The 16919-nt window shown below is 29.9% G+C and overlaps 1 protein-coding gene across 1 annotated transcript; it reads right to left on the bottom strand.

The window, feature by feature from the left end:
* Window positions 1-7485: 7485 nt before the first annotated feature.
* Window positions 7486-14706, bottom strand: LOC137831649 (plant/protein). The gene is made up of 11 exons (XM_068639412.2): window positions 14234-14706; window positions 13357-13459; window positions 13041-13054; window positions 12709-12927; window positions 11523-11594; window positions 10423-10509; window positions 10091-10129; window positions 9747-9845; window positions 8735-8900; window positions 7823-7932; window positions 7486-7736 (listed from the first exon to the last, which is right to left on the bottom strand). Exons 1-11 carry the CDS (start codon window positions 14444-14446, stop codon window positions 7650-7652), a joined length of 1209 nt encoding a protein of 402 aa, XP_068495513.1. The 5' UTR covers window positions 14447-14706; the 3' UTR covers window positions 7486-7649.
* Window positions 14707-16919: the final 2213 nt, after the last annotated feature.

Genomic DNA, 16919 nt, shown 5'->3' with positions numbered 1-16919 from the left:
TAATCTTTGAATTTGCAACTATTTATTTCGATGATAGTTTATGAGAAAATTTAAAAATATTAAACAATAAAATAATAATCAAATTCGTATTTATTTATATTTTAAAATATTTATATTACACAAATTTGATATATAAAAATAAAGTATTAAATGATTTTTAACTAACCTAAGTTTTTTAAATATGATCTAAATAAAAGGAATTTTGAATCAAATGAAAAAGAATTGAGAATAAGTTATTAAATTTTGTAATAGTTACAAAAGAGGAATCCAATTATACGAATTTAACTTTTATCCATTATGTACCATTAATCCCTCTCAATTAGGTCAAGCTTTCTAAAACTTATGGTTAGAAAAAAAAAATTACATAAATTATTTATATAACAAATATATTACTTCAAAACTATTTGATATCTAGTATATATCAAAATTGATATATATATATATATATATATATTAAAATATGAATAACTTGTTTAAACTTGTTAAATTTAAATAAAATTTATAATTATAATAATATAAACTTATAAATTACACTATAAAATTTATCTGTTATAAAGATAATCAATTATGTAATTGATTAAAAAAACTACAATCAGTATAATTTAACCACCTTCTTTCTGTATAATGTTATCGATAAAGATTAAAAAAAACGCATAAAACATGTCAAAGATAAAAAAATAATTCAAATATTCGATATATAATATTAGAATAAGAAGAAGAATTTTTAAAAGATTTCTTCCTTAATGATAAATTCTAAAAAAATCAATATTCAATAATAATTTACTTTTAAGGAAGGGTGTTCAAATTTTTGAATAATAGAAGTTAAATTAGGTAGAAAGTTACTTTTAAATAGCGAAACAGAATAATTTTAATTTTGAAGGATATTTGCTTATTGGTAAATAATGACAACAGAGTAAATAGAAGGAGTGTCATTAGATGTATTACTAGCGGGATACACAGGCACTCGCATTTTTTTTTTATATAATTATGTTTAATAGTAAAATTGAATAAATAATATTATTATTTACACATTATTAGTAAAAGTGAAAACAAAATACAAAATAATTCAGAGCAAACATCATTCATCTTTTTCACCCTCTCTTTCAACATTATTGTTAATTTTATTACTTCCATTCTCATTGCTAACATGAACCAATATTTTAGAATGAAGTTCCATTTAACCAAAAGTTTGGTTTTCTCATCTTCTTCATTATTTCCAATGGACAAATGCACACTCATCACCATGTGATTGTAAAATAATAATCCCAAAATATATAGGAACACACAATTCTCCAAAGGAGACTCAAGGCAAAACCCCTTTAATGGAAAAAAACAATGCCCAAAGAATCATTATTGTTGTTGCTTTGTTGAGTTTCTTTACACCATAGACTCCTAAAAGCATCTACCTTTTTCGACCGTGTAACTCTTGCACCCTGTGAAGGCAAAATGGGAGCACTTCAATTATGAAAACACAAACGTCCTCATCTGGAGTAAAGTGTCACCATTCATTGGTTTATGATTTTTCCACATTCCCATGAGTCTTTGACCTTGGTCTTTGTAACATGGATAGGAAAAGTTGACTCTAGGGAGATAAGAGAGTGAAACACCAAAATCGCCCAAAATTTAAATCCAAAACTACCCTTTTTGTGGGTCTGACACACCATCTGCCGCGGTTAAATGCTTCACCACCCTCATTCTGTATGATATTACATAACAGGTTGACTTTTAATGTAACAAAACAAAATTATACATGTACCATCAATTTTCAATTTCAGTTGGATGAATGACTTACCTTCTTCTGCATTTAGATGCTTCCGTGTCGTGCAAATCTTGTGCTTATTCATCTACTTTGTTTGATAGTTTGAGTTCTTTGACATTTTTATGAGGGATAGGTTGGAAACATGAAATGATGGGATGAGGGTTGTTATGAACATGAGGGTAGAAAGGTTTGTAAATCTCTTCCAATTCATTAAGCACCGTTTTGGTTTATGAGAATTTCTGAAAATCACAAAGTAGGTCATCTTGTTCAGCACAAAAACCTTGAGAAAGAATGAGATTCGGGTTGTCCATAATGGTGGCTAGGGCAATGGTGCATCCCACAATAGCTTGCAAATCCCATGCCATAACGCGTGAAAGTTCTTCAAACTGCAAATCGCATATAATAAAATTAAAAGAGAGTTATAAATGTTCACGAAACAAAAAATGGAGAATCTTGTTAATGGAATGGTTTTGGTAATTATTATAAGAAACACAAAACAATAATTATATACATACTTACGAATTTGCAAGAGTCAACTGTGTAGAAACCATTGAAAAACACTACTTACTGGTTGATTTGATTTCGTGGTTCTTGAAACAAAATTACGACTAATATTTTGAATAAGAAAATAGAAAACGAAAAAGATATTTGATGGGTTTATAAAGCCTTCAGTTTAGATTTAAATTTAAAATTTAAAAAATTTTAAAATTCAAAATTTCGAAATTTGAAAATTCTGAAATATGAAAATTTCGAAATTTTAAAATTTAAAGATTTTTTGGGTTTAAAATTTTTTAAAATTTAAGAATTTTTAAAATTTAAATTTTAAATTTTTTGAAGTGTTTTACTTTAGGGTTTGAAATTTTGAAAAATTGAAATTTTTTGAAATTTAAAAATTTCGCAAATTTAAAATTTAAAAATTTTGAAAATTTAAAATTTAAAATTTAAAATTTTGAAAAGTTTCAAATTTAAAATGTTTGAAAAAATTTGAAACCTGGAGGATTTCACACAGTGGCAGCAGTTTCTAAATGGAATCCTTGTAATTGAAAACCAACTACCATTATGAGTCCACTCTGCCACAATTCTACACCGGTGGCCCATCGAACAACTCTCTCCTTGCCTTAGTCTGCGGTGAGTCAATCAAAATCGCCGACTTCGTTACTACCGTCCTCCGTTCCACACTCGATGTTGAGTCGGAATCCATTACCGCCATGGCACTGAACCTGACAATTGCAGCGGTACGTTCTTTCCCTTTCAATGTTTTATGTATTAGCACAATAAGAATAATATTATTATCAATAAATAAAACATAAAAAATAAAAAATAAAAGTAAATTCATACATTGCAATTTCATCTTCTATTTGCAATTTCATCTTCTATTTTATAATTGAAAGACAACACTTACTGGTTGGGTTCCTGGGTTCGTGGTCGTGGAACGTAAGAATGACTTCTCATATTTTGAATATGAATTTGAATATGAAGACGAAAAGATCGTTTGATGAGAGAAAATAATGGGAGAAAATGATGGGAGAAAAAGATATATTTAGTTTTGATTTTTAAAAATAATGTTATCTCTTCTGTTATATATTTCTGTTATACATTTAAAACTGTTAAAAAAATGAAATAATATATTTTTAAATTTTTAAAATAATGAAATAAAATATAAATCTAAGAATAAAATTGAAATAATATTATATGGCACTTAGAAGGGGAATCCCCTTTATATATAGGTATAGATAAAGAATTCTAAGAACAGACTAAATGGTAGCCTATTATACAAATGAAAATATTTTATTTGAATAAATCCTAAATTAGCCAACTTATCAGCACACGCATTTCCTTCACGAAAAATATGAGTAACCCTAAACCTGATTTTCCCATAATAATTAAGACAAGTATTTAATCGATGATTATAAAACATCCAAGAAACATTAGTCCTGACAATAAATGCAGCATAAACCAAAGCAAAATCATATTAGTAAGCCTCATCTTTTGATTTTCCTCCGTACATGTATAACCCTCGTAAAACTCAGCAACCAGAGCACAATAGACAAAAACCTAATTAGTTGAAAATCATGAAATCATGAAATAGAAACTAATTTTAGAGACAAAAAATAATTAGTTGCTATAGTGACTAAATTAGAGACTATTTTAGGAACTAAATAAATTTTTGGTTTCTCAATTAATTTTTATTATTGTTAAATGGTTTCTAGATTGATATCTAATTAGCAACCAATGTTTTTGCTACCAAATTTAGAATTTAAATAATTGGTAGTAAAACCTTGGTAGCTAATTAGATACCAATTTAGAAAGTATTTAACAATAATATAAACTAATTTAGAAACCAATATTTTTTAGTTTCTAAAATGGTCTCTAATTTAGTTACCATTGCACCTAATTATTTTGGTCTTTAAAAGTTGGTTTCTATTTAATGATTTTCTTATAGTGAAACTCCTCCATACTTCCATGGAAAATACCCCCACAAGTAGCAAGACCAGGATATCCCCTAGCAGCCCTATCAGTGTTAATTTGAACTAAGCCTCTGATGAAGGAAACTCCCATCTAACATGAAGATGACTAGAAAAACTTTACCAGTACGAGTATTAATATCAAAAAACTTGATTACGTTGAAATCCAACATATCATTCTTCATTAAAGCTTTAAATGAATTTCTCACTAGACGAGTTAAATATTTAATATCCGAAATAGCCATAGAAACCTCAATCTTATCCTGAAAACGAGCATAATCCCTCATACGCCATATCATCCAAATAGAAAAATTTATCACAACAAGCTTAATCAATTTAACCAAAGGACTACCATCATTCTTAATAAAAGAGAGAAAATCATCAATATTAGATAAATGAGAAATAGGAAAAATCTATCGAACCCAACTCCAAATAGGCAAAGCATTAGAACATTCAAAAAAATAAATGTTGAATAGATTCCTCGTGTTTTTCACAAAACGTACACATAGAACAAATATGCAAACCTTTATTTTGAATATGTTGATATGTAGGAAGCTGTCCATGAAAAACTTTCCAAATGACAAGAGTTTTGGAAGGCGGAAGATATGAAGACCAAATAAATTTACCCCAACCATAGGGAGCTTCTGGATCCAAGAAAAAAGTTCTAGCCAATTTAAGAGTGAAACGACCAAACTCATTTAGATCCAATTGGAAATATCATGTTCCTCCCTAACCATGATATGACTAAAAAGATGAGACATTTGCTGTAAAGACAATGAAATATTACAATCACCACCTGTCCAAAACTGTGAGACTATATCCGAAAGGCTAGTACCATCAGATAATCCTACAATATTCGCTAAAGAAATAGTACCACACCATTTATCATTCCAAAAATTAATAAAAGAACCTGTACCAACAGTCCAATAAGTATAATCAAGTATAGTAGAATAAAACTGCTTAATTCCAGGCTAAAGAGATGAGGATCTATAAACCATTCGAAACTCGTATTTTGATTTAAGAACCCTGACTTTCAAGACCAAAGACTAAGGTTTGTTGCTATAAGCAAAGTTCCAAGCAAGCCTAAGAAGATATGGATTGTTTTCATGATGAAGGTTAATAATCTTCAAACCTCCATTCTTAAGGGGAGAACAAATCGTAGTCCAATTAATAGTAGTTGTACCTTTTTTCAGAATATCACCAATCTAGATAAAATTTTGACACCACTGCTTAACTTGCTTAAGAAGAGAAACATGTCATTTACACAAATTAAAACTATAAGCTAGAAGACTCGTAATCACCGTATTGACCAACTGAATCCGACCAATCATGCTAAGAGATTTACCTTTCCAAGAAGCAAACTTCAATTTGACTTTATCAGCCAAAGGTTCAAGAAAACGACCCCTTGAAACACCAACAAAGATAGACACTCCTAAATAAGTGAAAGGTAAACAAAAGAAAATTGAATTTTGGTGACAAATCTTGCAGAATTATTCATGGTGAAAAACCTACTCTTAGAATTATCCACATATTTTTAAAAAAATACTCGGATTTTTAAAAGACTTATTATCTGCCCTGCTTAAAACAAAAATGTCATCCACATATAAAATGAGGTTGTAAAAACTTTTTAATTTGATTAATTTTGTTTGAATTCATTAAAGTAATTGAACATGTATTCAAGTTTTTTTAATAATTATTTCATATATATTTATTAAAAAAGTTAACATGCAATAAATTAAAAAAATATATATTAAAGTTTAGCACAAACTTATTAAAAAATTTGTTTCTTCATAAAAATTATCACATGATTTACCTCTAAATAAATACAAGGTTGATATCTTTAATAATATATGGATATATGGACCATTGTCCATCACTACATTTTAAATTATAGTGAAGAAAGAAGGAGGAATGAAACAAATTAATGTACATAAAAGCTTGGAAGATGATGATAATAGGATGAAACATTCTGAACTATCTAGTGTACTCTTCCCATGTAAATCAGTCTTATTCATTTTCTTTATTTTACTTGACAAAACACGATACATCATCAGCAAGAACTTCGAGCATGTGACATGACAATGACTATTTTATATTATAGTGGAAAAAAATAATTTTTTTAATAAAAAACTATTAGAAATTAAAAAAAAAATTAATAATTTTTTAAAAAAGAAAAAAAAAAAGATGTGGAAACAACTTTGCAAAGATATGAATTAACTGTGAAAAATAGATGCAACAAAGATAAAAAAATATAATAAGGTATTATTAAAAAAGTATATATCTAAATTGAAATAATGGATTGAATATATGAAATAAAATAATATCTCTAATATTTTAAGTGACTGTAGTATATTGATTTTGTTTTTTTTTACAAAAAATTTGAAATTAATATGATTTATATTTTTGTATCTCACTGTACTTTTTTTATAGTTTTAAATTTTATAATTGCTCTAAATTTTAATTTCATAGTCTATAGATTAAGGTATTTAGTTTAATTGTTTATTAGGAATTTTTTTAATGAAAATAAATACATTTTTTAAATGAATAACTTATATAACTTATTTTAATATATATATATATATTATGATTTGTGTATAAAATTAAATAAATAAATAAATAAAAGTAGAATCTTGGTATCAGTTTCCATTAAAAAATTATGTCTTATGACAATTAAATATTTTAAAAAAACATTTGTTTATAGTGTGTATGGAGTTAATTAAAAATAAAATAAGAAATCATACATTATGTTTAGAAAATAATTTAAAAGTATACTATCCCAACTTCTATTTTTACTGGATAAAGCCTCTGTTTTTAGAAGCAAAATTTATTATTTTATAGAAGAACTCTCGAACAAACTTACTTTAACATGATCATGACTATAACTAACTCTATCATACGATAACTACACAAAAAAAAAATTGGGAGGAATTTTTAAGTGGTACGCATTGTTAAAAAAAAACAAAATGGGGAAAATCACCCATTATTGTATGATATGAAATTATTTGACCTCAATATATAGCCTCAAATTATATGATTTTATATATGGAATAAGGAAAAAATATATTGTCATTTTTTTAATAATAATTTATAAAAGTGTTTACAATTTGAATATTAAATTAATATGTCATATTTGTAATAAAAAGAAATCATCTAAGCTTCCCAATAATGAATAGTATTATTTATTAAGGAATGAAAATCCTTTCTTTAATCAAAGGAGATGAAATGTAGAGAGAACGGTTATCAAATTATAGATACTCTTGGTTCATTGCAAATAATAATAATAATAATAACTAAAACAAAATACAAAGTATAGATCCTAAAATAAAAAATGGGATTTAAAAAAATAAAACAAATAAAACAAAATAGTATTGTTGGCGGTTTATTTTGTTTATAACACTATACCTATTGTTGAGCTTGGAAGATAATCATCCACATGCTACTATGGTAGGATCCATTGCTATAGATGTGTCTCTGTCACACATTTCAGGACCAATATTTATTGGTACTTCTCCCTGCACCATGAAATAACACCAAACTCTTTGAATGCCAAAAATACATCTTGCACTTTCTTTAACCTTAAACTCCAGCGACAACATACCTTTGCAATGTTCCTAAAATATGTCATCGTGTAATTCCCAGTTGGAAATAAAACCTCAATAAGATCTGCCAATGCCAATTGAGGTTGTGACACTGCTCCATTATACCAGTCTTCACAAACATCATAAATGCAAAAACATGATGGTAAAAAGTTATCACACAACCACATGATAAGAAAATCTCACAATTTATGCACACATAGTATAAAGTAAGTTAAGTAGCACTAGAAATTTATACAAAAACATGTTTCAAATTCCATTAGTTTAAGTAAAGAAGATTGGTGAGCTATGAGACTCAAACACGCCTCTTAAATTGTGTGTCTGTGTCCGACACACATATCAGACATTGACACGCATACACGTATCAGTGAAATGTCTAATTCAAAAAATATTTTTTAGATCTTTGACAATTTTAGCATGATTGTAACATAATTTTAAAAAACACAAATACATTAATTTTCTAAAAAAAAAAATATTGTATAAGTTTTATTATTATGATTATAAAAATAAGGAATAAATCCTTTTGAACCCGTCATGGGAAGCATCTTTCTACCAAAAAAGAATTCACATACTTATTCACATAAATCTTGATTGTCAATTTATATAATATATATATGTGTCCCCATGTCCTATATTTTGAATATTACACGTGTCAAATTATACATATCGTGTATGGTGTCCAGTGTCCGTATCAGTATCAATGTCTGTGTCACATAACTTTAGCTTGTGAGTTTGTCATATAAATTACTAAAGTTATAAAGACTTGTAAAAATCAGAAGATAATTTTATCAAAATAAATCAATCCTATAAGTAAACTTAATACCAAATACAAACAAAAACCTTAAAGCTACAAAAACTTAATACCAAATACCAAGTCTTTATCAATTATATGCATTTTGGATCCACGTACTTACCTAGAGCTATAGAGTTCTGTACCCTTTTGTCATATCTCCACAGACTTGTGTTTGAAATAAAGGAAAAACAAGAACGATCTTCAACATTTAGATTTCCTATAAATGTTGACAAAGTGTAGTTGGTTGGATCGGAGGTTAGTGTTTCATCAATAACTACTTCCACGGTCTGCATGATAAATGATGTTCAGTCAACAAAAACTAATAAATAAAAAGAAATTTAAAGAAATGAAAAAAAGAACTCTTTTTCTCAGGTTATATTCTAGGAATCTCTTTCAATTCTAACAAATTAGAACGTAGGTCTATACTAACAGCCTCATGCACCATCTTATGTTAAACGGACTATTCCATTACTGTAGAATTGTTTAGAGCATGTTTGGTTGGACAAGTTTCACCATAAGCATTTTTAAGAAAGAAAAATAAGAAAAAGAAAATGAATAAGTTCATCCATAAACTAAAACTAACTTACATATGAGTTAAAAATAAAAAATAGAGTAAATATATGAAATAACTCAAACAAATTGACTTAAACATAAACTACTTTAACTTATGGAGAAACTCATTTCAAATTTTTTTCCTATTTTTCTCTCATAGAAATGTTTATGGAGAAACTCGTCCAAACATGTCTTAAAAAAGAAAAAAAAAATGAAATGAGTTTCTCTATGAGCTAAAATTAGTTTATACACAAGTTGAAAACAAGAGTTTAAAGAAGTTATATGAGAAAGTTTCTATTACATTTTTTAATGTTGTTTTTCTATCCAAGAAGCGTTTATAGAGAGTTTGTTCGATCAGATCCTGTATATATCTATATCATATTGTCAGAGGCAACCCTTATCCTAATGCTTATTTTCCTGTTACTGTATGACATATTTTACTGATGTAGTCTAGTAAGTATTTACGAAGTTCTACTTAGTACTTGATTTACACAGGAATGTCGATTAAGGATAATATTAGTCACTCAATGTTCCTATGTTGCATTTAATTTTCTCTTTTAAGGCAATATAATTCAACTTACACATAGGATTGCGTGAAATTCCTCCAAGTCATCAGGATCAGAGATATTGTAAGTGTTCTTGCTGGCATCCAAAATCTCTCCACCTGCATCTTGCACATACTGTTTGCAAAGTTTTCATAACAAAAATTTACAGTGATGACCAGAAGGATAAAAAGTATAAGCGCCAGATTAACTAAAATACAATAAGTGATAGGAAAAAAATGAAGTATGGGCAGTATAATAGTGCATATTTACAACTCACGCATTTAAACAATGAGCACAGGTTGGTGATAATGCTGAACAAAATAGTTAAAGTTGAGAAACATGGGCCATGTTTAATTTCTCTAAAAGCATGTGCTTCATACCTTCAATTGATACTTTTCTTGTGTAAAAGACCAAACACCCTGCAAAGATAGCACTTCAGACGTTAAAAAACTTTTATGTATCAATAAAAGGGTAAAGTCATGTATAAGTTGGCTCCAGGTGATTTGAAGAGAGAAGAGCAATAACTTTAAAAGGGCTAATACGGATTAGAAGGTCTTGCTATTTATCAGATGTTAAAACAAAACTAAAACATTAAATCAATTTGAGAATATAATGTACCAATTTAAACAAAGCTCTAGTACAGGTACACGGGGTGTATTTAAGAAGTGGGAAAGAATTAGGTAATGGAATGTGTGCTTTTGAAGGTACATACATTTTTATACTTCATCCAAGCTACAGTTGGCTTGAATGTTGTCCTAGTTGGGGCAATTTTGGCCAAGCACAAATAGTTCTGCTTAACCTATAAAATAGCAAATCACTTGGTCAGGCTAAAATGTATTATAAAATATAATCCTTATTAACTCAGAATTATTGGAAAGATGGTAGAATACTCTTCAAATGCAACTTTAAGCTTATGCATATAAACTTAGGAAGTTTAAAGTAAAGTTATGGCACAAGAAAGTAGAGGCTTGCTGCCGCACAAACTAATGAAGGATTGTTAAAACATTTAGAAGAAAGGAAACACATGGTTTGGTGCTAATTGAACATTATTTTCATTTGTTGACGGACTCCACATTTAAATTTCTGCACTCGGTATGTTATGTATGACAGAATTCTAAGGATTAATCTAATGGCAGTTTCAACTTTATCCCATAGAAACTGGTCACACTTGTTCATGTTCAGAAATCAATGCTTTGATGTTTAGAAGACCAAAGAAGTTGGAAATTTACCTGTTTGGTATATGGAGCAATGGGATTGCTAGTAATATACACTATACTATCGAACACTTCCCAATAAATTTCAGTTAATAGTAGCGTGAGTTTAAAAAAAAGTGTTCTTAACATTTCTCTATTGAGCAGACTGTCTGCACAAGAATCTACAATGCCACAAAAGTGGAATTACTTATAAAAGTAAGACCTTATCTTATAGTTAAGATCAAATATGTTTATCTTGTGCTTTAAGCTAAAATACTAAATATGTGGACATTTTTCAACTATATGATCTGAACAAATTCTTCTGTCCCGGCACAAATAAATGCATTTCCTGTGCTTTGGTCTTCATACGGATTTATTTACATTGGTCAACAACTGAAACAATTGAAGTTAGTTGTATTCTGTTCATTAATTCTCAGTATCTAATTTCAACAGCATAGGCTTACTAAGACCCAAAGTAGAAATTTCTAACAAAAAAATTTCAGTCTAGATGTTGGACAACAAGAACATGCAAGGTTACCAAATCATAATGTTGGTAGAAGTTGCTGAAAATATATTTAATCATACAAATAGTTATGCTTGGACAGAGTAGTGTGCTTACTGCGCTATAGACTTGATTAGCTCTAGCTTCCACATTCGCAAAAGCTCCAATGAATTTGATCCATTCTGCTCTCTATCAAAATGAATACAGTAAACCATTAAGCAATCCAACCACTGAAATGACTAAGTGTCTCTCTTTCTCATAGACTAGTGTACTGAATCTTAAATATTTTATTAATCTTCCAAGTAGGCTCTTAACCCGTAATCAGATTAAATTAGCTGGAAAGACTAGATTAAAATAAACTGTTGTTCTGGAAATCCTGCATGATACATATGACACAGCGCAAGACAGATTACGATGGATTATAAAAAATGCCCCCAAAGTACTACTCTGTAAAGAAACTACTTAGTTAAGTAGTCCTAACCCAATATCATCATCATCATCATCCATATAACGGTAGTAGTTATGTTTTGTTAGTTTAGTTTGGTTCCTATCAATTCAGTTAGAGATTTTGTACGTTCTCTAGTTAAAAATATATCATGAACTCTTCAATAACCTACTTGCATTTAAGATATTCATGGGGATAAACCACAATTGCCTCACCAAGCACAATTCAATCACATCTGGAGATTGCAACACACTCAAAATTTGTTCACTGTGCAACTCCAGTCACCCGCATGCATGACGATGAATTCATAGAATGTCCACAGAATTTAGACTCCTACTGTTAAGTGGAGTGGGCACCATCAAATTTAATGGCAAGATCAAAAGCCCACACGATGAAAATCTTACTTAACAGTAGTATTCATGGTCTCTTATATAGAACAAATATTATTCATTTTTAATGTCAATGTACTTTTTCTATGAAGTCCTCGATTATGGCATCTCTTATGCGGTAGTGATTTCCATATAGCAACTCAGCAAGTGGCACCCAAGAATATCCTTGTACTAAGGACCATCTTTTAGATAAAAAAAATTTGTTGCACTTTTCCTCTCCTTTATGGAGGAAAGATTTCTCTAATAATACCAAGGAACTAAGATTAAGAGTTAAAGACTAACTTCACAAACTTTGACATTGCTCAATCAAAGCTTAGATGGGAAATGTTTCCTGGTTATTGAACTATACTTTAAGCAAATGTTGGTTTCAGAAGCATCATGGTAGTCCATGTACATGACACTACCTTACACGTAAGTTCTGATCCTTTTGGCTTTTAAAAATTTATAAAGAGCTATTTTAGTTGCTTACCTGCAAAGGGCTATCCTCCATAAAAGGATCAAAAGTTGCAAAATTGCAAGCTGACTGCTGATCATCGTCACTAAGAAAGTATGAAGAAAACTCTGCAAGCTTTTGGTAATCACTATTGTTGAACATTTCTATCTGTCCTCCTTGATATAATTTCAACACACATGGAGAAGCAACATGGTCTGAGGTTATGCCCTTCAAGCTCTCCACTAAACCTAAAAGCTATTCAAAACAAGAATATGAAAAATTAAGAAGGATGCAATCCATTCTATCTTGATCTTGACAACCCCACCAAAACCTTAAAATGTAAACTTGTGCTAGTAAGAGATTCTCACCTCTACGAAGGAAACTTGAGTTCCAATCCCCAGAGGCAAAAGAAAAAGTTAGTCACAACATGGGTGAAAGATACAATTACAGTAAAAATATGTTGGTCAATGATAAGACATCATTAAGTTTGTGATGAGAAAACAAATATTAGATTGACTAGCCAAATCATTTGTTTTAGCATTGGCACATTGAACTGATTTCTAAATTGATTTGCTGATATATTATGATTGATGGTGTTATATGCTATAGAATCTTGCTTCCTAAGAAAAAACAGAATGAACAAGAGTGAGACTGAGTAGCGAGATAGGAATATCCAAAGCATACCTGGAAAATAAGTAGTATCAACAGAATAGTTTGACAATGGTATGACAAATGACTTAATTCTTGATGTGCAATATTTAGTCCTTGAAGCAATCCTTGAATTATTCTGCCAGAATTGACAGAAGAAAATTGAGTAGGCAAGAAACACACTTAGCAGGAAAAATTCACCACAAACATGCAAATAATTAGAAGAACAGTAATTTCTATGTTTGATTTCTTCTAGCATACATTCCCAACAGAAGAACAACAGAGTCATTGAAGTAAACGTGGTCAGAGGCTGTTATTATTAGCTGTAAAACTAATGATCTATTTTAAAATTCCCCTATCTTAGATTAGAAAGGACTTTGACACTTAATACATGTAAACATTGTCCCTAATCAATCATCTAAAAATTACACCTGGGCTACTAGATGAGTGCATCATACAAATGCATTCAGCGTTGTGTAGAAGATTTCAATTATCAATTGGTTAATACATTTTGCCTTTTGCCTTAAAAAATATTTCATCTTTTTCTTCAATAGGAGAAAGTACTAAAGATAGTATCATTTGATATCAGATAACATTTACACAACCTGGTTAGTGGAAAACTCTATTTAACAAGTAGTCAAAATCCTGGGGTGTTATTGGCACTCTATCTAGTAGTACTGTGGTGGCTTCCCATTCTTCCAACTCTTACTCAATTGACAAAAAAAAATGAATATACACCCTCAATTTTCTCACCCACGCTAATTTATTTAGGCTAAAACAAATCCCTATGATTTCCCATTTTATTATTTGCTTATACAAACAAAAGTAACCCAAACAAAATCATGAGGACCATGGCTACTGATACCTTAAGAACTCAGATATAGTAAAAAATGATATCTCCGTAGGGAAGTACCTGTAGAAGAAGGTAGCTCTGGCCATCCGCAGCATTCTTAATGACTTTGAAGGTCTGGCCATAGTAAATATGAAAGTTTCCAGCATCTTCCACCTTTGAAAAGTTACCAATTTTTGCTGCTGGGGTGGCTCCATGGACATATCCACAATTAAAGAACCAAACCAATGCTAAGAAGAAGGCTTGCAGCCAAGAAGAAGAAGGAGCTGATTCCATGAGCTGAACAAGCCACTTCTTGCTATATAAAAATAATGTGATCTTTGAAGCTAATTATATGCACCATGTTTCACTCATTGTCTTTATTTTGAGCCACTTTTAGAAGGAAAAAGCTATTTAACTTTTTGGGCAATAAGTTTTTAGCTAAACTGCACAGATTCCTAGTAGGAGAGAGGGAATGGTGCAATTTGCAGCTTTTTCAAGATAAATGGGTTGGAATAGTGTTGAAATTCAAGCTTGAAGGAAAAAAAAGAGTGAATGAATGAATATTTGGCATGTAGCTAGTGGGGTGCATACTTTCTTTAATATGGAACACAAGAAGAGGAAACAGTAAGTGACCCGTGAACTCATCTATGGGTTATTTTTGTTATCCTTTTCTCACAACACTTTGATGTTGGCTCTAACTAGTTACATCTTTTTCTTTTGTCACTTTCTTTGATACTCTGATGAATGTGAATGATACACCCATAATCAATTATCCATGTGCTGTGCACTCACCTTTTTGCAACCACTACCCATCAGGTTCAAATTCACTTGGGACAAAGTTGATTTCAAATATCTGATCAAATGAAACACATTTCATGTGAAACTAATAACTTCCTACTTTACATAGGAAACTACATAGCTCCAGCGTTAATTAAAAAAGAACACTTATTCCCACCTTCCACCTGACACACACAGAACCTCATAAAACAAAAAATTATCACCACACAGCTTTTCTCAACCAAACACTTACGAAGTAGTAACATTTTCAAATTCTTAACCTAAAAAACATGGGCATATAAAAAGTTGTCATATGACTTGTTCAGTAAAAAATATTAAATAAAGTAGTATCTTGTGACATCTGTACCTGCATCAATCAAATGTAATTTGAAAATGGCTGTGAAATAATATAAATCTCAGTGCACAAAAGTTTTCTGTCAATAAATATTTTTGAATTGTGGTATACATCATAACAAGAGATTAATATACATATATATAGATAGATAGATATAAACAGGTCATCAGTATAACTTATGATTAATTGATTATGGTATTTGTAAGTTTTTATTAGAATTTGTTATTCTTTCGTCTTTGCATGAAGGAAGCTTCTTTTTATATAAAATAACATATAATTGATTTATGCACGAGAATCCAAGTCACCTAAGGGAGATAAATCAAAATGGACTAATCTATTTTAATTTAAAAATAAATAATTTTTTCAGAAAATTAATTTTTTGTAAAAAGTTATAATAAAATTAAAAACATATAAATTAATTTACAAGCTTAGTTTACTATTCACACTAAAAAAATTATTCACACACCAAAATTAATTTATCTATGACTAGTAAATATCTATTTTTCATAGTTATATATAATCCTAATGTGACTGAAGTTATGTATAATCTTAATTATATATAATCTTAATGTACTGAAGTTATGTATAATCTTAATTATATATAATCTTAATGTACTGAAGTTATGTATAATCCTAATGTGATAGTTTTATTAAAAAAATATATAATAAAAAATAAATTTATAATTAAATAATGTAAAAGATAATTAAAATAATAATATTGAAAGTTGTAAGATAGATGTAAAAAAAAATTGAATTGTGAATATATTATGGTTATATTTCTCAATACACCATGTATTTATTTTTATCTTTTGATTTTATTATTTTTTATTAAATTTAATTTATATTGGTAATTGTATTGTTTCATAACTGTTAGGAATATGGTCGATCAAATCCACTTTATGTATCGTCCTGTACTTGTTAGGAATATGACCGATCAAATCCATTCTGCTTCTACGTATATGTGAAATTCGAACATTCGCCTTTGCACCTCGCGAGCTTGTTCTAAGACTGGGGGTTGTGTATCGTCCTGGAACTGCTAGGAATATGGTCGATCAAACTCACTATGTGTATCGTCCTGGAACTGCTAGGAATATGGTCGATCAAACTCACTATGTGTATCGTCTCGTACTTGCTAGGAATATAGTTGATCAAACCCATTATGTGTACCGATATGTACTTGCTAGGAATATGGTCGATCAAACTCATTATGTGTATCGTCCCGTACTTGCTAGGAATATGGCCGATCAAACCCATCGACCAATTGTGCTCTTACGTATAGGTGAAATTCAGACATCAGCCTTTGCACCTCGCGAGCTCGCCTCAAGACTAGGGGTTATGTACCGTCCTAGAACTGCTAGGAATATGGTCGGTCAAACCCACTATGTGTACCGTCCTAAAACGGATAGGAATTGGGCCGAATAGACCAATCCATCGGATTACCCACCAAGACAGATCAAGCTAGCCCAAAACACAACTAGGTGGGTCTAAAATATCCCAGATCATTGATTTAGTACAAATAATTGTACTGGCATGCTAGGAATTAGGCCGACCTAATAGTCAGAAAGTGTAGTAGAATGGGCCCAGACTCATCCTGGCCCGCTTTGCCAAATGTTGTGGGAAACAAGCAATCTTGTC

This window comes from Phaseolus vulgaris, chromosome 6 (assembly GCF_051622355.1).
Source record: "Phaseolus vulgaris cultivar YP4 chromosome 6, ASM5162235v1, whole genome shotgun sequence".
NCBI classification, from domain to species: Eukaryota; Viridiplantae; Streptophyta; class Magnoliopsida; order Fabales; family Fabaceae; genus Phaseolus; species Phaseolus vulgaris.
Note: the sequence above shows the minus strand (reverse complement) of the source record. Positions and strands in the feature narration are given on the sequence as shown.

What these genes read in the sequence shown, in the direction of transcription:
- LOC137831649 (XM_068639412.2), bottom strand. Translation starts at nt 14,446, where the DNA reads ATGGAATCAGCTCCTTCTTCTTCTTGGCTGCAAGCCTTCTTCTTAGCA. An exon ending in CTAATCAAGTCTATAGCGCA is followed by an intron (nt 10,510 to 11,522) that starts GTAAGCACACTA and finishes GCTATTTTATAG; the next exon opens with GTTAAGCAGAACTATTTGTG. An exon ending in ACAGAACTCTATAGCTCTAG is followed by an intron (nt 7,933 to 8,734) that starts GTAAGTACGTGG and finishes ATGTTTGTGAAG; the next exon opens with ACTGGTATAATGGAGCAGTG.